This window comes from Vigna umbellata, chromosome 4 (assembly GCF_029865625.1).
Source record: "Vigna umbellata cultivar VRB3 chromosome 4, Vumbellata_1.0, whole genome shotgun sequence".
NCBI classification, from domain to species: domain Eukaryota; kingdom Viridiplantae; phylum Streptophyta; class Magnoliopsida; order Fabales; family Fabaceae; genus Vigna; species Vigna umbellata.
This window is the reverse complement of record NC_142168.1, coordinates 44854389-44878394: the sequence shown is the minus strand read 5'-3', so window position 1 is coordinate 44878394 and position 24006 is coordinate 44854389. Positions and strand designations below refer to the sequence as shown.

The 24006-nt window shown below is 32.8% G+C and overlaps 1 protein-coding gene and 1 long non-coding RNA gene across 2 annotated transcripts; both read left to right on the top strand.

Moving 5' to 3' along the window:
* The first annotated feature begins 3004 nt into the window (after positions 1 to 3004).
* On the top strand, positions 3005 to 6113 carry LOC148200353 (uncharacterized). The gene is made up of 2 exons (XR_015785756.1): positions 3005 to 5718; positions 5803 to 6113. It is a non-coding gene; the product is annotated as an uncharacterized LOC148200353 (long non-coding RNA).
* Positions 6114 to 12986: 6873 nt separating this feature from the next.
* On the top strand, positions 12987 to 15657 carry LOC124838788 (GDSL esterase/lipase At5g33370-like). The gene is made up of 5 exons (XM_047314474.2): positions 12987 to 13320; positions 13457 to 13584; positions 13655 to 13897; positions 13985 to 14237; positions 15215 to 15657. Exons 1-5 carry the CDS (start codon positions 13068 to 13070, stop codon positions 15448 to 15450), a joined length of 1113 nt encoding a protein of 370 aa, XP_047170430.1. The 5' UTR covers positions 12987 to 13067; the 3' UTR covers positions 15451 to 15657.
* Positions 15658 to 24006: the final 8349 nt, after the last annotated feature.

The following is a 24006-nucleotide window of genomic DNA, read 5'->3' as shown; positions in this document are numbered from 1 at the left end:
ATTTTTTTTTATATTTTTTTATTAAAAACGGTATGGTAATCGATTACAACATGTGGTAATCGATTACCATACCCTAAAATCGTTTTTGGGGTGCACGACTTCAACCCTGGTCAAATGAACAGGGTGAAGTCGTGCAGGGGGGGCACGACTTCTTCAATTGAAGTTGTTTGGATCCCCCACGACTTTCCCATTTTCGTAATTTTGGTTGAATTTGTCCATTTCGGTAATATTAAAGGCAAATATGCCTATTTTGGTGCAAAAGCCAAAACCCATGAGTGTTTCTTTCTTTATCATCTCCATCCACTGTTTTGCTCCCCGCCACCGGCCAAAGCAAGCCGCAAGTCCCATGTCCAGTCAGTGCCGTCGGCGTCAATGTCGTCAACCATCAGAGGTGTTGCCAGCGAAGCGACTCTTCCTTCGTCTCCATCTTCGCGCACATCGCGGTACCAGCCTCAATATTACAGGCTCTCCTTATTACGGGCGACACTTGTCCTCTCTTTCTCTTTCGTCGATTCCTTTGTTTTAAGATGCATCATAAAACCTAAATCAGAATTAGGCAACCCCTACGACTCCACACCAGTCGACCAGAAGCCCAGCCACAGCCGCGATCCTATCGCCGACATCGTTATGTTCTTCCTCTTGACCCAGGCGTGGGTTCTCTGTTTGGGTCGCGATTCACAGCTCGGTGTGAGTTTGGAGAATGAAGATGACGCACAAGTTATGATGAAGGATGGCTTATGAAGAAGAATGGAGGTGGGTCTGGTTCTCCATCTTTGCGTATGCCTCTTTGTAAATTGCATTAGGATGAATGAAAATGGATACTAATGTTGAGTTTTTGAAGATGATGGTGGACGATACAGTTTGAGGATGATGGTGTTATGCTTGGGTTGGGATGAAGGAGTATGGAGATGTTGGTGAAGCCGAATGTACTGGTTCTTGTTTGTTCTTTCAGTTGTGTTGTTCTGGAAGATGGAGATCATTGCTTATATTTTTTTTTAGGCTTAATACCCTATTTTATCTCTAGTTTCGCTCGAAAATGTTAAATTAGTCCATCCTTTAAAAAATGCGTCAATTACGTCCTTACTTAATAAAATTTGCATTAATGAAATCTCTTCCGTTAAATCCGTACAAACGGCGTTAATTATTTTTTTCTTTCTTTTATTAATGCCGTTTGAATGGATTTAACGGAAGGGGTTTCATTGATATAAATTTTATTAAGTAAGGACGTAATTGACGCACTTTTTAAAGGATGGATTAATTTGACATTATCGAGCGAAACTGGGGACAAAATAGGGTATTAAGCCTTTTTTTATTGACAGGTGAGTATGGAAAAACATCGGATATTCATATCCGATTTAGCTACAATCAGAATTTCATATTCGATATGTTAATTTTTTTTATTCTAAATTATTTTTATTAATTATTTTTTTCTCTCTTTTATTAACGCCGTTTGTATGGATTTAACGGAAGAGATTTCATTGATATAAATTTTATTAAGTAAGGACGTAATTGACGCACTTTTTAAAGGATGGACTAATTTGACATTGTCGAGCGAAACTGGAGACAAAATAGGATATTAAGCCTTTTTTTATCGACAGGTGGGTATGGAAAAACATCGGATGTTCATATCCGATTTAGCTACAATCAGAATTTCATATTCGATATGTTAATTTTTTTTATTCTAAATTATTTTTATTAATTTTAATAAATTTATATAAATTAATTTATAATAATTAAAATTATATAATTACATTATAAATTTATACAAACTCATACATAAATTTAAAAAATATTAAGGAAGACAAAATATTATCAATTCAAATAGGATATAATGGATTGTAGGATTCCATTTCAATACATGAGAAATGAGGTGCATGAGAAATGAGGTGCACGGGTGTATGATTGGGAGAAAATGGAGTGTAGTCAACGGTGTAGAAATTGTCAACAAACATAAAATTAATAAATAAATTAAAGGTATTTTAGGAAATTGGAAGTGCAGGATGAAGTGCTTGGAGGTGTAGGATGAAACACCCAAAAAAATATTCTGATGCGCTGAAATGGGCTAAGTAGAATTGAAAAAGGATGTTGCTCCCTCCATCACCACCGTATACTTCCTCCATCTCCTCACATTATTTTAAATATAATTATATCTTTAAGTTAAAAAGATTTTTACTTTTACCCTATTTTAAATAATTTGAAACCCTAATTTTACTTTTCTAACACCCACCCACGAAACTCTCTTTCCCTTTCCCCATTTCCGTTTCACCTCCCCACCTCCCGCGCTTCCATTCCTTTTTCTTCAGTTTTACAAAATCATTACCTTTAAAAACTAATTATATATCACATCCAAAATTAAAAATTTAAATATAAACTAATATAAATATACATTATTAAAATACATTAAAAATATATTCAAAAATAATAAATCAAAACATTTAAATTAAATTATTAAAATATCTAATAAACTAATAAAACAAACCCTAAAAAAATCGAAACCTTTAAACGGAGGTGACATCCTTTAACGGATGTCAACATCCGTTGAAGAATGTCACCTCCGTTTAAAGGTTTGGGTTTTATGTCATGGTTTATTCGAGTACACACCTGGAGGAAGCACAACACACACACTACACCACTCCACGCACTGCACCACGAGAGCGACCCTGCACCACCACGAGAGGGGACTGCTTGATAATTCTTTCCACCACCACCACCAACCTTTGCAACTTGTAGTATCTCACAACAGACCAAAGAAAGAGAGAAACAAGTATAATGTTAAAATGAAAGAAAAGTATTTTACTCATACACGGTATTACAATAGGTTATTAGTAAAATAGGTTACGAAGGGGTAAAATTAAAAAATAATAACCCTAAAAATAAAATTTTATTGAGGGGCAAAATAGTAAAGGGGAGGTGGAGGAAGAAAGGTGTGGTGGTGGAGGGAGCAACACCCATTGAAAAAAAGCTTGGTGCTGGAGTTGGGCTAAAACCCTTTTTGCTAATTAAATGAAACGCAACGTTTCATGCTGGTTCGTCAAGGCAAAGTGGAGAGGGTTCAGAATCACGTTTCATTCTAAGCAGATAGGTTAAAATCGATTTGGGGATTTCTCTCAATCTTCTCAACCCTTAGAGCTAGGGTTCATCAACGAGGAGGAGAAGAAGATTGATGTTCAGACCAGAATCTTCTCACTGTGGACGAAGCCCAGAATGATGTTTAGACCAAACGAAGACAACCCAGAAGATTGATCGAACTGGAAGCTGGTTAGAGGCACATGCGAAGCAGTTGGCAGTTGAAGAACCTAGACAAAGTCGGTTGAAGAATGCTCGAGAAGCTTCCAAGTTTGTTTTCAATTCTTCCCCCTTTCCCCCTTTCTTTCTTTTTCTGTTTTTGAACTTCCCTATAAAAGGGAGGTCTTGTAATATAGAATAAATGTGCACTGGGTGACAAACGGTGTACTTAGATTAGATTTTCGATTTCTCATGCTTAATGTAGATTTTCAAAGCTTTCGTAGAAGTAGATACACTCTCTTCTTTATTGGAGTTCTTGGATCATTTCATTGGGTGACAGACAGTGAATTTCTGAGGACTCTGGTATTTTGTATTCTTGATTTCAGATTTTAATTCAAAGTTCATGTTTTGATTCGTTCAAGTTTATATGTATTTGATTGCCTTTTCAATTCAATTTACATTTCTTGCATCTGCCATTTTTAATTTTCTAGCACTGTTACTTTTGGATTCTCATTTTTTCCTTTATGTTTCTTGCATTTATTCTACCCAATTTAATTCGCTTTTCTGAATTTTAAGTTTTTGATGTTGCTAGTTCTTGTCTTATGTTAAAGCTATAATTCTGAGTTAGATGTGCATAGAATTGGGGGATTGAATGAGAATTGCCACTTTAAGTTCTGAAACATGAACTAAAAAGACCCCAAAGAGGTCTTACTTTTCATAATGTCTTTCTAAGAGTAATTGAGATTCTTTTGTCCATTCTAATGCACATGTGTCCCTGAATTTTGCTTTTACCTTATGTTTTAGTTTGTCATTTTTATTTCTGGTATTTCTGTTGAGTAGATCTTAGGTATGTTTAGTTTAAATGTTGAATTCCCTGTTTTCTTTTAATTGATTTTGTTATATGAAGATTTAGATTCATCTCATATAGATAGTGTGCATTAATTGATCATATGTTTCATGCATTATTGTTCTGTCTGCATTCATTCTCATATTTCAATTTTGATTTCTTTTGCTTATTTTAGTGATTCATAGATCTTGGTTTTGTTATTGCATTGCATGAGTAGTAGTGTTCATTAGTTTAGGTTATATTTTCTGCATTTAGTATAGGTATCATACATTACGTTAATAATTAGTTTCTTTCTTTTAGATTTCATTAATTTTTTCTTTTCCCCACCTAGTTTTAGTTTTAGTAAATAAGTAAATAGGTTTTAATTCTACAATTCTATTCTTAATAAGTACCAAGTCCTTGGATTGATTCCCTAAGTTTCCCCTATACTACATTAGTGGGAAATTTAGGTTTGTTGACTTTTGTGCGACCAAAAGCCTTTAAACAATATTCTTTTAAAGTGCAGAAAACTAATTATGAATCTAATATGAAAGGCTAAATGATGGCATACTATCCACTCATCAAAGTGTTTGAACATTATAGTTTAAGTGTAATTGGATTGTTTTTTGGTGTTGAGAGGAAATTGTGTTGTTAGGCTTTGATACTTGATGTTGGAAGTTTGTTTCATATTGTTTAGGAGTGAATTAGTGTTATGTAGGTTTGAAACTGTGTTATAGTTAACTAGAACAATGTTGATTATTGGGTTAAAGTTTTTTCAATTATTTAACTTGAGTTTGGAGTGATATATGCATGAACTATAGTGTGATAAGTTAATATTGAGTTGTCTAAGGTTAATTTGTACTGTAAAGTGGTGAAGCCAAGTTGTTGAGTGTGTTACTGAGTTGGGTTAGTGTTAGGCTGATCTGGGTTAATGTTGGGTCGGGATTGGTTGGTTGACCGAGTTAGTGTTAGGTCGGGTTAGGTAGTCGAGTTAGTTTGGCCGATTGGGTTGTATGGTTGAGTTGGAATGTTTGGTCGAGTTGTTTGTTTCAGTTGTTTTGAGACCTCAGTTAAGAGGTTTTGTAACTCGGTTTGGTTGATAGGGACAAGGTTTTTGACCTTGGCTAAGCTGTTTGTGATGTTTGTCTGGTTGTGTGGGACTTTGGTCAAGTTGTGTTGTTTTATTGTCAAGTTGTTATGTTGGTTTCCGAGCTATTTTTTTGCATGGTCGAATTATGTATGTTGGTTTCGAGCTATGTATGTTGATTGTCTAGTTGTGTGTGAGCATGACCAAGTTGTTGTTGTTGGTTAAGATATTGGAGGTGTGTTATGTCTTTTGTTTCGCTTGTAAGGCTTTGGGCTTAAGCATTGTATGGCTTATGGAAACTGGGGAAACAGGTCCTGACTGTAAGGCTTTGGGCTTAACCAGAGTATACTTGTAAAACTTATGGAAGTAGGGAAAGTGAGTATCTCCGTAAGGCTTTGGGCTTAAGCATAATGTTACTCATATGGATTATGGAAGCAGACAGAATGACTCTAAGGCTTGGTGATTAGTCAGAGGGACAATATGTTACAAGGAAGAAAATCTTTCTCTCTCAAATCTAAGAATCGCGAAAATAAGGCACTACAACCTCGTCATGCCGAGAAGAAAGTTGAGAACATCATTGGTATGGGATTTCTTCCTCCTTCATGTGATGATTTCCTGTTATTTTCATTCTCTGAAATAAACTGATTGAATGGTGATTGTTTAGGGGATGATAGTGTTCTATTGGTGGCATAATTGATCAAAATAGAAAATAAAAGAAGATGGAGGAGGGAGGAGGAAGAAGATGAACCAGATCGCGGTGTTTATAAATGGATTTTTTTGTTGGTAATTATCGACGATTTCATCGACGATTTTTTTCATCATCAATTAGCGATGAGAATTTTACCAATAAATTTTTTGTCATTGGTAAATCGTAGGTAATTTCAATTATTGAAGAATTTTAAATATTGTTGAGGAATTATGGTTGTCGATAATATTAATTTTTTCGTAATGAAATAAGAAGTCATTTTCCATTTTTGTCTATAAGCCCCATGTATAAAAGTACTAATATTTTTAGGACACGAGCAAACAAAGGAGAAAAATTTTATGGCTTGAGTGTCAGAAACCCACAAGATCTAAAAAATTAAATAGAAATAAGCATCTAAGGTTTCTGTATCAAAAAGTTCAAGTGTTTTTTAAATTCACTCGAGAATGAAGGGAATATAAGTAAATTTTCTTGGTTGATTAATTTCATTAAGGTCCAAGCTAAGCACTATGTACTATAAGGTCACCCGGTCAACCAATGACCGAGCAGTCGACCATCCAGCAAGAAAATGACCGACTGGTCCAGAACAATCATTAATTGATAATTAATATGGGCAATAATAACTATTAGTGGACAATTAAGGAAAATAATAGTCATTGATTGGAGATTAATAGGAATAATGAAAGTCATTTATTGGTGATTAATAAGTTAGACCTAATGGTAAGTTCATTATAATATTTATAAATATATGTCTAACGAAAAAGGGAGGTAATTTAACTTTGATTACTCATCTTTATTACAGGAATTATTGAGTAAATCAATAACTTAAGCGTTGAAGTGTCTTTAACAAGTACCCGCCCTTACAACTTGAAGAAGGAGGAGAGAGACCGAACAACGTAATTTGGATAATGTTGCATCATCATAAGCCCATCCGGTCTAAAAAACAATTTTGAATGCTTTGAGTAAGGGATCTCGACCCTTACCCGAAACATTTTGGTCAAATTTTGTAGGAACAAATTCTTAAAGATGAATTCCAAAAGCTAAAAGGTCTTACTAAACCAACTTACAAATAACAAAACTACAATATTCAAAGACTCACCACCCTTCAAGCATAATCTTAGTAATTAACAACCCATAAGGAGTAGTAGTAGAAAATATATACCTGCTAATTTTCCAATAACACAATAACCAACTTTGGTACTCTAGTAGCAATAGTAGCAATATCAACTGTCAATCTTCTTTCTGAAATAACTTCTCTTATTCGTCTCAAAACTTTTATAACATTGATTGACCTTCACATTTTCACATTAGCTTAAAGAGTTTGATATGGTGTGGTGGAGTATGAAACAAAGTGATATTACGTAATACGACATAAATAGTAAATTAGTCAAAATAGAGGGTGCTTGTTGAGATTAACTTTTGTATGATAAAATTTTAAACTTCAATATATTAAGCATAAGAATGTTACATTCATGACAAAATAGTACAATCACTTCAACTTTTGTGGCACTGAAGTACTAAACCAACTTACAAATTACAAAACTATAATATTTAAAGACTCACCACCCTTCAAGCATAATCTTAGTAATTAACAACCCATAAGAAGTAGTGGTAGAAAATATATACCTGCTAATTTTCCAATAACACAATAACTAACTTTGGTACTCCAATATCTATAGTAGCAATATAAACTGCCAATCCTCTTCCTCCAATTGATAACAATACCCAATGTTGGACCCAATGCCCCACATCCAGAACTAGCACCTAGTCACCTAATCTTGTTTAAGGAGTACCAACTTAAAAACATGAAATCAGAACCATTGTCCCTTTGAAGCAAAACTTTAACATATATCAAAAGTAGAAAAATAAAATATATTAAAAATCAAAACTGGTTGCCTAGTAGAGAAGATTAGAATATTAAAATTTGGAGCTTTTGGAATTCTCATCTCAATAAAAAATCTCATAACAATGTAACAACATTTTGCACACATAACACGCGAACCACAAAAAAAACATTCTATGCCAATTGCAAGAAAAGAAGAAAGGGATTTAGGGTTTTAGGATTTTATGAAATTAGGGATTTAGGGATGAACGAAGAAGATTCCTTACTAGCAAAATGAAGAACGAACGAACTTCAAAAGAACAAGAGTGGGTGAGCCAATAAGATCAACTTCTTCTGTGAGTCAGCACGAGAAGACAATGGTGAGGGCGAGAGAGAATAATTAAGGACGATAGTGAGTGAGTGTGAGCAGATGTTCTTTGTGAGTGAACAAGAGACAACATTCGCGGAAGGGAGTGCGAGCGAAGGTAAACATATTTTGAGTTTTAAATTTTAATAATTAATTATTTCTAAATCTATATGTAAAATCAATAGGTAATTTTTTTCACTTACGTACCGATAATATCCTTTGCAAAAAGTCTCGATCTAACGTGCCAAAATCACATACAAATTTTATATACGAAAAATTAGTAGCAAACTTTTTTGGCATTACCTACACAAAAATCCATATGTAACTCAAATGTTCAAATCCTTTGATAAAATCTGTATCTAAGAACTAATTTATCTATGATTTTTATGTAATTATTTGTAGATAAATCACAATTTTTTTTTAATGTAAAAATATCACAAAACATGTACTTAATCGTTGTCAAGGGATATAATTAGCTTGAAGGCCTCAATTTCTTAGATATATTCGCTCGAATTGCTAAACTTACAATAGTTCACTTTCCTTTTGTTGTTTTCTAATTTCAAAATTGGAAGTCACTTACAATAGTTCACTTTCCTTTTGTTGTTCTCTAATTTCAAAATTGGAGGCCTCAAAACAACTTGACGTGAACAATGCATTCTTGCTTGACGATCTTCATAATGTTCTTTATATGTTGTTTATGTAAGACATTCGTACTACTTCTTTAAACCAAGTTTGCAAATTACAACATTTTATTAAAAATAAAAAAATTAAAATGAAAAAGTATTTAAGAAATAGTATTTTTAAGTTTAATTTTCATTTTTAACTTCAGTTTCCTTATTTTTTTGAAAGTCTTAAAAATTGTAATATAATAAGAAGTTCATTAAGTTGATTAAAATATTTCAAAATGAAAGTTTGTCTAATGTTTTTTAAAGATATTTGAAAATTTTAGAATTTGATAAATATGTTTAAATAATAGAAAAAATATATCAATATTTGTGTATCATATTTTATTTGACTATTTTATAAATTTATTTTTGTTTTTCGTTGTGAAGGAATTTTGAAATATTCTTCTATTTTAACACGATTATTCTTCTATTTGTTTTTCGTTGTTTTTTGTCTTTTACGTCGGATTCGAGATCGACGTCATATCAGAAGACGTTAAATTGACGTTGAACATATAACAATTCGACGTTAATAAAATCAACGTCAAATTTTATCAATATTCAACGTTAATCAATTTTTTTATATTTTTTTTAATTAATTGTGATCTTTTTTTACAACTCTACGAGATCTGAAAAATAGAAAAGCAACAAATTTCAGTTTTTGATATTTTATAAAGCATGAACTATGAATGTATCAACAACAAACAATAATAAGAAACAACGAACAAGTTCAATCAAACAACAACAACAACAAATAGGTTCAACCAAACAAAAACAACAAACAAGTTCAAAAAAAACAACAAACAAGTTAAAAAAAAAACAAGTTCAACAAATAAGTTCTTCAAAACGAAAACGAAAACTAACCTTCAAAAGTGGGTTCGTCGAAATAAAGTATTGCCACCAGTGCGAGAGAAAGCAGAATGCGCCTATGAAGGACAAAAACACGAAAATAATCGATCAAAACAAATGAAAATCATACCTAAAGTAATTAATTAACATGCATTTGTGACAAATGAAAGAAAGATTACATGTGATGATCATCAAACTTTGTTCCAGAAAAGTTTGAGCAAAGAAGAATGTATCGCGCGCTAAGATAAAGTGAATGAATTTTCAATCTCCCGCTCAAATTTTTATTGGATTCACTAACCTTTTAACGTCTAACGTTGAGTCATTCGACGTTTTATATCCTTTTGACGCCAAATTCTCTAGCGAATTCGAGGTCACACGTAAATACATTTTTACCTTCGCGCCAAATATTTTCGCAAAATTTACCCAATATAACAAATTAACGTCGAATTACATTTCTAAAAAATATCACCGGTCATTTTTAACGTTGGTTATTCAGTGGTTGGACGTTGAACGCGTGACGTTATATGCTGTTTTTGCACTAGTGACATGATGAAATTGAGTGTTAAGTTTTTCTCTTAAAATTGCGTTTAATTTAATTAAGGGTTAAATATGTTTTTGGTCGTGAAAATTGGAATTAGTTTCTCTTTGAAATTTTTATATCCAATTTAGTTTCCGAATTTTAGAAATGTGTGGAGTTAGTCATCTTAAGTAAATTTTATTAAGTTTATTTGACATTTCAAACATGTTTCAGATTTTATTAAGTTTATTTGACATTTCAAACATGTTTCAGAATAATATTTGAGTTATTTTCGCTTTAATGTTAGTTGACAAAGAAAAGTGTTTGAAATGTCAAATAAACTTAACAAAATTTAGTTAAAAGAACTAAATTCATGTATTATTAAAGTTGACAAACAAAATTGAACTAAAGTTTCAGGAAAAAAACTAAAGCCGATTTTTATTAAAAATTAAAAAAACCAAAAACATATTTAATCTTTTAATTAATTAACAAAGTACCAATGGTGTGTGTCGATGTATATGTACATGAAATTTTATTTCTCTACTTTGATCTTTAAAATTATAATATGGGTTATCCACTGTAAAGTTATAATTTGTGAAACTTATAATTATGGTTAAACATTTTCAATATAAACATGTTCATGAAAAATTTCATGACAGTAAAATATAATACAGAAATGACGATATATAAAATACTTATCTTTAAATATATAAATATTATTTTAATTAATCTTAATTTGTTTCATAATTTTAAAACTATTTCCTTACCGGGGACAAATATGGAAATAAGCATAAAAGAGGACTGCTTTTTTTCCTGCACCCCATAATTTGTTGGTGCAGTTTTCAAAATTTTAAAACGAACAGTTTACCTTTTTATATCATAAAGGTGATTCTTGAATTACTTACTCTAAGCTTTTGAGAAGTTTTAAAATATGATTTCTGAAATGAAATTTCTAAAACAGATGTTTTAAATATAATTTTCGAAATGATATGAAATTTTCAAAAATGTATGAAATATTTTTTAAAACAACTCTTTTATAACAGAATGAATTTTCTGAATTGAACTTTTTGAAACAAACTTTCTAGATGAATAATGACAGTTTTTTCTAGAATGTATTTTCTTTCAGTTTCTAATATATATATTTTTTCTGTTAATGTGAAATGCAGTTAGTAATAATGGGGATGCAAAAAGGAAAAGCCTTAAATATTTAGTTATATTTCTCCTAGTTATTGCAATTGGATATTACCGACACAAAGGTAGGGTGTTGTAGCCTTTTCTATAATGAGGGAGTACAAGTAGGTAACACCTACAAAACAGGTAATATGAAAATATAGAAGGACTTTATAACTAATATGAAATCCTTGTTTAATGCATCCATTACTCTACTATTTGACCATTCAAACCATTTTCTATATTATAGAGAATTCAGTTACATTTCTTAATCATTTATGTCTCCATTCAAATAATATCATATAACGTAAGTATCACACAAACTTAATTAATATCACTTGCTAGTTGTTTTTATTGTTTTTATTGGAATTAGTCTTAGTTTCGAGATAGAATGAGATATTTTTAATCATCAGATATCTTTGATAAAAAATAATGTGTTGATAGGAGAAAAAAAAAAGTTTATCCGTAAAGACTTTTACATTATACAAAAATAATGTTCAAGAATAATTATAAAAGAATTCACACAATGAATTCTATATAGTACTTTTACATTATACAAAAAAGGTAAAATTTTGAAATGCTATCATTAAATTATCTCCAAATTGTATTGTGAAAAATGATGTTCGATTATTGTTGTGTGTGAACATCTTGTTTTAAATTAATGGGGTTACAATATTACATGTTACAAGTAACATAAATATCTAATACAGTGAAATGTGAACTTTGTGGAGACCAAAAGTAATGTAAACGGTTTTCTAGAATCTGTGATTTTCAATTTTTGTTATTATACTATACACTAGTTAAGCGCAAAGTAACTCAATTTAATTTTTACATTCTTCTTATTATATACATATAATGATTTATTCATTAGAAAATGATCTCTTCCGGAAAACAAGAGAGTAATACAGTTTTAATATTTATACAAACATAAAGATAACATAAATGCTTCGGGTATTTTTTTGCGTTTCGAAAAAAAAAAATTATTTGACACACCTAAATTTTTTTATACATTATCATTTTTTTTTTATTTTTTTTTTGAAAAAAATATAAAAATTTACACTTTTTATAACTATTTTATCTTTTTGTATTCTGTGTTTAATGAATATAAAAATGTGTCATATTGCTCAAAAATATCCAATGTAGAAGGAGATTCAATTGATCCGATAGGATTTTGGAAACAGATTCAGTCAAAAAATAATAAAAAATTTTTTAATTCAAAGTGGCATAAATAATATCTTCAACTAAAAGCTTAACTTGATAAGATTATAAATTATTTTACGTATAGATTACTTAACTTTCTTGTTTTTATTTTTTCTTCTTTTATAATAAAAACACTTTTTTGCAATAATTTGTTAAAGATAGGTCTAAAAATTTAAAAATCACGTTTGTTAGTACATTGTTCTCTGTACAACTATTTGAAAACAAAAAATACTAGAAATAAAATGAGAATTTTATAATAAAAGTTGATAATATATAAGAAATAGAAGTACAAGTTCTAATCCCAGTAATAAATAAGAAGCTATATATTTCAAATTGGCAGAAATGTTGAAGAAACCATATTAATTACATATCTAACCATCTCTAGCTGCACTTCAATGAATCCAACCTTTTGCATTTATGTTTTTGACGAATGCCACGGTTTTCAGAAGAACACAGAACCTTGAATTAAAGAGCACTAAAGTAGCCTCCTAAACTAGTAAGAGCTATCAAATCCTGTGAAAAAATGTTCATTATATAAACACTTGAACCCTTTGAATTCCTCCATCCACACATCAAAACCTAGCTACTTCTAAAATTTAGTTATCTCACCAACCCCACATTCAAAGCTTCATTTTCAATATGGCAGTCTTGTCAAGTTTTTCTCCTTTGGCCATTCTTAGTTTTGTTCTTGTAATTGGAATCATTGTGTCTGGTGCCGAAGCAAGGCCAAGGGCATTCTTTGTGTTTGGAGATTCGCTTGTTGATAATGGAAACAACAATTACTTGGCTACCACTGCACGAGCTGATGCTCCTCCTTATGGCATTGATTATGCTCCATCTCACAGACCAACCGGTCGTTTCTCCAATGGCTACAACATTCCTGATCTTATCAGTTCAGTTTACATATCCCTCTCTTCATTTTTATCTTAGACATTCCTCCTTGGTGTAATGTAGCAGAAAATGTCATAGTTTTGCATATAATATAACATAACAATGACAGTATGTATAACTATGTGGTCTGTGTTCAGGTCAGAAACTTGGTGCCGAGTCTACATTGCCGTACTTGAGTCCAGAATTAAGAGGAAACAGGCTGCTAGTTGGTGCCAATTTCGCTTCAGCCGGAATTGGAATCCTTAACGACACTGGAATTCAGTTTGTAAGTTCACTTGTTGCTATTTTCGTATGATGTTTTGTTGAAAACCTGAAGCTAACAGAATATATTGCAGGTGAATGTGATCAGAATGTACAGACAGCTGGAGTATTTTAAAGAGTACCAGAACCGAGTGAGTGGTATAATTGGAGCTTCACAAGCTAAGAGCTTGGTGAATCAGGCACTGGTTCTGATCACTGTAGGAGGCAATGATTTTGTGAACAACTACTACTTGGTGCCGAATTCAGCAAGGTCTCGCCAATACCCACTTCCTCAGTATGTGACATATCTGATCTCTGAGTACCAGAAACTTTTGCAGGTAAGAAAGAAAAGGGTTATGACAAAATATTAATAACGTGTTTTCATGAGTTTTTGTCTGATGGTGAATCATAAATGCCTACTGCAGAAACTGTATGATTTGGGAGCTCGCAGAGTTCTGGTGACAGGCACGGGACCCTTGGGTTGTGTTCCTTCGGAATTGGCTCAACGTGGCAGAAATGGACAATGTGCTCCTGATTTACAGCGAGCTGCTGCATTGTTTAACCCTCAGCTGGAACAGATGTTACTGCAACTCAACAGAAAAATCGGAAGGGACGTTTTCATTGCTGCAAACACTGGAAAAGCGCACAACGATTTCGTTTCTAACCCCCAACAATTTGGTAATACATCATCGTCACCATTATCAATCACCTCAACTATTTTTCTAATAATGCTCGCAATTCACGTCGTTAATATATATCAAGCCCCAACTATAGTTCTAATCATAAAATTAAAGATTTTTTTTTACTGAATAAACTTTTTTACTATAATAGAGAAGATAGATCATCACCTCCAACACAAAATTTTAATATTCCATTACTATTTATATATATCATTTAACTTTCTCATTTTCAGATGAAATTTTTAACTTATATTTAAATTCATAAAATGAAAAAATAATAATTTAAATATGTATTTTGAATAAAATAAATTAGTAGTTAAATGCGTGAAAGTACATCATTATAGTCATTGAGACCATTTTCTCAATTATTTCTTATAGTTGAGTTTCAAAGAGACCATTTTCTACGTACTTAAATGTAATTTTAAGGATAATTGATACTAAATAGAACATTATTGTATCTCTAAGCTACAATATTTAAGAATTATAATTAATGTGAATATTTTACATATTTAAGAACTAAATCAAAAGTTTTTATTTTTTAACAAATTAAATTGATAGTGTTTCATACATGAAAAAATGAAATACTCTTTTAGAATTAACCCCATCTATTTAAAAAGACGAAGACTAAAATCAAATAGCACAAAAACTTCATTGATCAAACATACATTTTCTCTTCCCTAAAACGATGTTCACCATTTTGATACCACCATGGCTGTCTTCAACTAAACACATCCTGTAATGGCTGTCTCCTTTGTCTTAAAAGTAAAAAATATCACCTCATTGAAAATATTAATAACTTGGATAAATGGTATTACATACCTTTTACTAAAAGTGGTATAAAATTAGAAGAAAATGTAAACAAAAGTATATCTATACGAGAATTGAATCATGAGATTTGGCATGATTTCTTTAAATGGTGCTGCCATAAAGAAATTATGAAGCAATGACTAACATTTGTGGTGTTAATTTATGTAGGATTTGTTACTGCAAAGGTAGCTTGTTGTGGACAAGGACCCTACAATGGTCTTGGATTGTGCACACCACTCTCCAACCTGTGCCCTAACAGAAAGCAGTATGCATTTTGGGATGCATTCCACCCATCTGAAGAGGCCAACAGACTTATTGTGGAGGAAATCATGTCAGGTTCTAAAGCTTACATGAACCCTATGAACCTTAGCACCATCCTAGCTTTGGATGCTATTGCCACATGAAGATATACAATAAATCCTAACACTTGTATTGGCCTTCCATGCTAGTTTGTGACATCTCTCTTTCTATATTTATAGTGTTGTAATTGTTATTCCTCTGTATAAGTGAGGAACAAAATTTAAGGAAGCAAAAACTTCTATTAAGTAATAATGGAGGATATGATGCAATCACTTAAAAGCAATAGCTTACGTACCCTCGTTCTTTTCTCCTTTCACTCAGCCACAAATTATATATGCTTCCCTTGTGTGTTGGGACAGGTACTTCCAAAAAGGACTTCTTGTAAAAGCAAAGAAAAGACAAAATATAAAGTTAATTAAGAATAACCGGTTGAAATATGTATGTGATTGTAGAAATAGTTCGCAGGGTATATCGCACGTTGTCGATTGTTCGTTTCAATTGAGTTAGAAAAAAAAAAGAATAAAAGATAAAATATAAACTTAACGAAGATTAATAGGTTTAAAACAAATATGTATGTGTCAAACTGATACAGGATATGAGTTAGCGGGAAAAAGAAACCACGTGACTCTAACAGTATACATTTCTTTCATTACCTGGCAGTAGCAGTGATGTTCGGGTTTTGTACAAGTTAAAATAAATAGTAATGCTTAGTTAGTTTCATGGATATTCATTCATTGGGTTGTAAGAAATCAGATTTCCCTGTAATTCTTATTCTTCACTAGTAAAAAAACAAGATTTTAACTCGCGCATTTGGCATCGGTTAAGTTGTAACCGAAGCAAAAAATAGCACGGTGGCATTTTTGTAGTTATCACAAATGAATATGCCTCGGTTCAAAAAGAACCGATACCTAAAACTGGTGCGGTGGCATTGTTGTAATTATCGCGCAAGGTATATGTCTCGGTTCAAAAAGAACCGATGCCTAAAACTGGTGCGGTGGCATTTTTGTAATTATCACGCAAGGTATATGCCTCGGTTCAAAAAGAATCGATGCCTAAAACTGGTGCGGTGACATTTTTGTAATTATCGCGCAAAGGTATATGCCTCGGTTCAAAAGGAACCGATGCCTAAAACTGGCGCGGTGACATTTTGTAATTATTTTTTTATTTTTTTGAGAGCGTTTAGGCCTCGGTTCTTTATAGAACCGAGGCCGTAGACCCTTATTGCCTCGGTTAAAAAAATAACCGAGGTAATAACATGTGTTTAGGGTTAAATTTCGCAAACAGAGATAGAAGTTGCGCCGCTCTTCTCTTTTCTCCCTTTTTCTTTTGTTTCCCTTCCTTCCTCTTCTCTGCTCTGATGGAGGCGCGACGAAGGATATTCAATGGCATGATTGAGGCGCGGCGAAGACGCAGTGGGGGCGGAAGGGCGGTCATTCTCGTTCTTCTTCTCTTTGTTCTGATTTGCAGGGAAGGAGGAAACTTCCTTCCGTCTCCTTTTTCTAATTTTGTTTGGGTTGTTTTATGTTTAATTGATGCTTTGCAAGAGTGGTGGAGTTTGATTCTCTGCAGGTGGTGGTGGGAGCACGTCATTCTCGTTCCGATTCGTCTAGGGTTCCGATTTCAATTTTTGGATTTTTGATTGGAGTTTCTGCTTGAGTTTTCTATTGGATTTTTTATTGGAGTTTCAATTTTTGGATTTTTGATTGGAGTTTTTGAGTGGCGGCAGAGCTGAGACCTCCAGGAACAGAGGAAGAGAAGCTGGTGGAGAATCATTCTTGTTTCACTGAAAATGTGGAATTGCGTTGTTGTGTTGGTAGCTCTGAAAGTGGGAAATCATGCTGGTGGCAGTGGAAGATGGGTGATGGCAGTGGAAGATGGGTGATGCATAAGAACAAACATCAACAACATCCTGAAGCTTAAAAAAAAAAAAAACAAGTTACTGCCTCGGTTACGTAAAAACCGAGGCATAAATCCTATTCTTTTTAACTCAGTTCACGACCGAGGCATAAAACCTACCCCTTTTTACCTCGCCGGTATATGCCTCGGTTGTAGAACCGGTGCCTAAAAGCAAAAGTAACCGGTGCAGTATCCTCTTAGTGTACTAGTGCTTTCAAATAAAATTGGAATTCACTTTTTAAACTTCTTGAATTCCTTTTTTTTTTTCCTTCTTGTTTATTTGAATATCCTATTATTTCTAGTTTCGTTTACATATAGAATCTCACCTTCCAATTCAAGATTTCATAGTTGATAATATCAATTTTCAAGCTGTAATACGCGATTGAGTCGTCTTGATTTTGGAAGATTTAGTGGTGAAGGTATAAAAAATTGGCTAGTTCATATGAAACTTTCTTTTCTGTTGACAACACCCTCAATGAGTATAAGGTGAAATTGGCGGTGATATGCTATTACTACCATTGGGATCACCAGTGGGGGAAACAACAATGGTTATTTTCGCCCATAGGCAACGGTTCCTGAACCGAAGCATATATAGGCGAGGCAAAAAGTCTACTCTCTTATGTTTCGGTTCTGAACCGAGACATAAAGGGGTAGAATTTTACCTCGGTTCAAAGGTAACCGAAGAAGTAGAGTTTTTGTTTTGTTTTTTTTTTGAACGACTTTACGCCTCAGTTCCTGTTGAATCGAGACAATATGTTTGCCTCTACTGCCTCGGTTGGGACCTAAACCGAGACAATAGAATGTTTTTTTTTTTTTTGCTTTTTCGTCAGACTTTTTGCCTCGGTTGTGACCTTAACCGATGGCATAGGGGGGCTTTTTGCCTCGGTTATGGTCATAATCGAGACGTATTCCCCTAATTTTTTAAAGAATAAGTCTGTTTCTACAATATTTCCAACTACAGAAACAGACCTGCATATAATTTTACAGCCAAAACAGTTCAAAACAATCCAGAAGCATATATTTTCAATAAAAATTATATTAAAAAATAAATGCATTCAATGTAATCATAAATCAACTTCTTAGAAGCATAAATAATTCAATGTAATCATAAATCAACTTTGAAGCATAAATCAATCCAATATACAAAGTTAAACTAATAATAATGTACAAAAGCATAAAACAATTTAGAAGCATAAACTTAGAACTTACTATATCCTAATATCTACTACATACTATTATATAGTTGAATTAGATATTTAGCTAGTGCTTTCCTCACAAGTTTAAATGACTTCTCTGGAATTAGAGTAGTCATATTGAATCTCTACATAAAACACAATGATTTCAATTAGTGTATATGAAATCTAAACTATAGAGAAAATAAAATTCAAACCTAAATATTACCGTTTCCCATCCATTGGTGTAATGTGCACGAATAATGGTCATCATCCAATACATGACGTAGTAACCACATTCATATGACTCGTTTTGTCTATTACACTACAATATATCATCATAATTATAAAATGTTAAGTAACATCATTGGAATGGTACAAAATGTAACAAAGTATGGACTAAAATACCAAACCTTAAGGGTCATCCATACAAGCTTTTTAGCTGTAGCAGATCTCCGAGACAACATTATATGCGCTGCAAGGGAACTATTAAAAAAAATTGCTTTAGCATACATTTATATAACAAAGAAAGTTGAAACATTGAGATTCTTACCAATCTACTACTTGTCTAAGAGGGCCGGAGGGGACTTCTACAATAAACAAAACCAGACAACAATGTTCTGTAGTAAGGAGATCACAAGTAGCTCCCAATGACGCCTGAAATTGGTAATAACTTAATTGTCATATACTAAAATCATAAGTGAAACATTAAAGTTAACAAACTTCACTTACCCAAGTATATAAGGGACAAAATATATCTCCTTCCCCATTGCAAAGTAGCTGGTGATGTATGCTTGCATGTCATCAAATCTATTTCCTTCATGAGTCATATAGGGGTCAATGAACCCATATACATCATTGAACCCCATCTTGTTATTGACACCAAACATATACTTGAAATGAAGAAATGATCTGATATAAGTAACTTGATAAATCAATTTTATATAAAAAAGTTCTCATAAACTTACATCATCCACAACTGAACTAGTGTAAAATTAATTTCTTCTCTCCCCGACGCAAGCTCCCTAACATCTTGCTGATGCAAGTACAATGGGATGTCAACATCTCTTCCAAATGTATTAAAATCTCATGGTACAATCATTGGCGCATCTGCAATGATGTTAAAAAGCTCGTCTAACGCACTAGGAGGATCGTCCTCAGATAAATGAGTCTTTTTCAGTGTAAGACTTCTCTCTTGACCTGTCTGCTATTACATGAAAAAATGGTTATGTTCTGACGTCAATAAGAAGTAAATATTAAAATTGAGAAGTATACAGTAGGAGTGTTTACCGGGGGGTCAGATACAACACCAACCATATGTCTAGGCCAGGCGACGAAGGACTGAAATGCATGTACCACAGTGAAAAACTCCTTTGTGGGCATAGGAAGAAGGGCATCTGATACGACAAATTCATCCACCGTGACCTTGACCTCATCTTCTACTAGCTCTACACCATGCACTACAATGGCTGCCTCATAGGTTGTGCCACATAGACCATTATATGTTTAGTTTATTAAACATATAAATTTTAAACAACATATCTAAAATTTCACAAAAATTTGCCAGCATTTCGCATTGGTCTTCAGGTTACACGAAATGAAAGTGATTATAAAATCACAATTAAATATGCACCCGAAGATCAATAAAACACAACTGCAAATTTTCATGAAATTTAAGATATGTATATTAAAATTTATATGTATTAATAAACTATGAAAAAATTATCACTTTTCTTAAACTGTCCAACTGGACAATTCAAGATTCAATACTTATAAATTATTATTACCATCTCTTTATTCATTTGTAAAAAGTACATTTGTTCAAAAAAAGTCTGGAGATAGTAAATAATTTTTGTATTGAATCTCAAACGGGAAACTAAGGCTAATTCACAACAACAATATATTCAAGCAAACAAATAATTACATAGGCAACATACAATATATTGAACCAAACAATATATTCAAGCAAACAAATAATAACATGTTCATATTAAAAGGAAAAAATTAAGAATAGGAACCTGGGAGCGTGAAAGCCGGTCAACAATGAAGAATGTTCCTCACCACAAAAATATAATATTTAGACAAAAACAAACAATACATTAATTAGCCTCATGATTCCTATCCTTCTTAAAGTTTATTTTATCACCATATCAACCAATGTAATACAAACAATTCAAAATATTATTCTCTAATTTGCATATCTTTAATTAAAAAATATAAACCAAAAATATATTCCCTAATTCTATATCCCTAATTTCTATATCCCTAATTCGAAAGTATCCTTAATTTCTATTTCTCTAATTTCTATATCCCTAATTTCTATATCCCTATCTTCAAAATTCTATTCACCTTGCATGGATGATCATTAACAAACACTACCATTGTTATTTTCCATCAATCTGAAAATGAAAAAAAAGAAGAAAATGAGCAAGCAAAGAGAACTTATTACGTGAAGAAAGGAGAACCGTGGCTGCCACGTGAAGAGAGGAGGCGCAACGACGGAGGCAGAGGTGCTGCGAGGAGGGAGCGCGACTGCAATGGTGTGGAGGCAGCACGCTGGCGATAGTGCGGAGGGAGCGCGACGGCGAGGCAGCGACATTGTTGCGTGGAATAAGGCACGAGAGGCAGCGCGAGACAATGTGAGGCTGAATCTTGCGCGAGAACACCGACGGTGTGGTGGCGGTGTGGTGGCGACGGAGCGACAGAGTGGTGGCGACGGAGACGACGCTGTTTCGAGGGCGGTTGGAGAACAATAGTGGGTCCCTAGCAAACCGATGCAATACTGTGCACTAGAGCGTCCCTCCAATTGGAATGTGAAAGCTCTTTCTGCCTCGGTTTTGTAGATACCCGAGGCAGTATCCTTGTTAATCAGAGAAGTTTCTGATGTGCAGCTGATTTATAGAGGACCTAATCTACAGTTTACGCCTCGATTCTGAGTGTAACCGAGACAATATATGAATTTCAAAAAGTATGTTAGCATATATAAGTGATAGCAGGGTGAGTTGGCAATACTTTATGCTTCGATTGCTAATTTAACCGAGGCAGTAGACCTTTCACGCTTCGGTTCCTTGTGAACCGAGGCATATAACTTTTCTAAAACTACGAAAATGCCACCACACTTTTATACGCTTCGGTTTTAGTGAAACTGATGCGTATATAACGTATTAAAAAACCTTTTTTTTACTAGTGGATGTTGCGATCTTGTATTAGGCATCAAATGTTTAGTTGCCTTAGGTGATATCACATGGAATTTTCATAAGTTGACAATGGAATTTATTGTAAAGAATAAGAAACATGTTCTTCGTGGTGCTTTTTTAGGGGGAATTAGAACCATTCGAAAACAACAATTACAAAAGACAATTTCCAATGCAGTACACTTATCCATGCTTAGTAATTGAGAGGTTGGCAACAATTGTATCTTGAATTCTCTAACTATACACATGCCTTTCAACCTAGCATTCATATAGAATATGAGAAACTTTTGCTTGAATTTGATGATGTATTTCAAATGCCTACGAAATTGCCTCTTAAATGACCAGACCATGGCCACAAAATTCATTTACTTTAGGGTGTTAATCCTATCAATAAAAGACCTTGTAGGTATGCTAAACAACAAAAAAATGTTATTGATTGGTTGATCAAAGAATACTTACAATCCAAAATAATTCAATACAATAATAACCCTTATATGAGCTTGATAGTCTTGGTGGGAAAGAAGGATGGAAGTTGGAGATTATGTGTTGATTATAGAGAATTAAACAAAGGCACAATTAAAAACAAGTTTTCAATCCCGCTTGCGGAGGACTTACTAGATGAGTTGCATGGCTTTTTCTGAAGATTGACTTGAGAGTTGGGTATAACCAAGTGAAAATGGAGGAGGAAGATGTATACAAGACTACATTTAAAACTCATTGTGGACAGTATGAATATTTAGTCATGCCTTTTAGACTAGCAAATGCTCCTGCCACTTTTCAATGGTTGATGAATTCTATTTTTCAGGATTTTTTAACAAATTTTTTACCTGTGTTTTTTGACGATATCCTTATATACATCAGGTCTCCTTCTGATCCTTCTATTCACTTGTCTAAAGTGTTACACATTATAAGAAGCAATTTATTATTTTCAAAAGTATCCAAGTGTTATTTTGATGTGTATAAGGTTGAATATTTGGATCATTTTATTTCAAAACAAGGAGTTTCTACTGATCTCTCAAATATAGACCGGTCCCTTAAACAATTACAAAGTTTTTTACGGATAACTGGATACTATAGAAGATTTGTGTCCAAGTATGGTACCATTTTTAAACCATTGATTGATATGTTAAGAAAGGATAATGAATTTTCCTGGAACACTCAAGCAAAGAAGGCTTTGCACCAGTTGAAACAATAGTTGATCCAAGCCCTAATACACTCTTTACCTGACTTTTCTAAGGAGTTTGTGGTTGAAGTAGATGCTTCTGGGTTGGGTATAGGTGTTATACTTATGTAGGATCATCATCCAATTACTTTCATTGGTAGGAGTTTTAACAAACAAAACCAATCATTTTCCACCTATGAGAAGGAACTTTTAGGAGTGGTGTTAGATGCTAAAATATGGTGACACTATTTACTTAACAAAGGGTTTACTATTAAAACTGATCATCGCAACCTTAAATACATTTTGGACCAAATACTTACCACTACTTTTCACCAAAAGTGGTTGGTCAAATTGATGGAATTTGATTTTCAGATTGAATATAAGCAATGACAAGAAAATGTACTAGCCGATGCCATATCCAGTTTGAATATTCCTCACTGTCATGCCTTAACTACTCACCAACCTGATTCTGATATGTACATTAAGATCCAACAATCTTGGCAATCTGATCTTTCCATTCAGAAACTCATTATAGATCTAGAATAACAACTCAACAACTCTTCTCACAAGCACTTCACTTGACAATAAAATAAACTCAGGAGGAAAGGTAGATTGGTGGTTGATAGAGATCTATAGCTCAAGAAAGAGATTTTATGATGGATGTCTGGTTCTATTAGTGGTGATCACTTAGGACGAGATGTCACTTTACAAATAATTAAATTAGTGGTTTATTGAAAAGGATTTAAAATACCTAAAAAACACTAAAAAGTTGAATAGTGTTATTGAAAAACTTTTCGAAAAAGAGATAATATATAAATGATATACGATTTTAAATAAATGTAAAACTATAAACTTGGAGGTGAAAAAAGAAAAAACTTGGAGGTACAGTGAGAAGTACCATTTTTGTAAATGGTAGAAATGTTGAAATATTGAGTTCTTGTTTTCACTAAAATTTTAGATGAAAATTTTGTAGTTTACTGAAAAGTGTATGATTTATATGTAGAGTTATGATATAGCTAGTATAAAATGTAACTTACCCAAATCGGCTTCTAGTACCCAGTTTTTTTTTGTAGTGATTTGAAAATTTTAATTAACTTCATTTTTAAAGGATTTAACTTTCTAATGATGTTAATTACGAGAAATTTACTTATGAATTTTTTACTGTATAAATGAATTTTTACAGTAGATAATTGTCTTATATTTTGTAGTATGTATAGAAACATGGCTTTATATAGA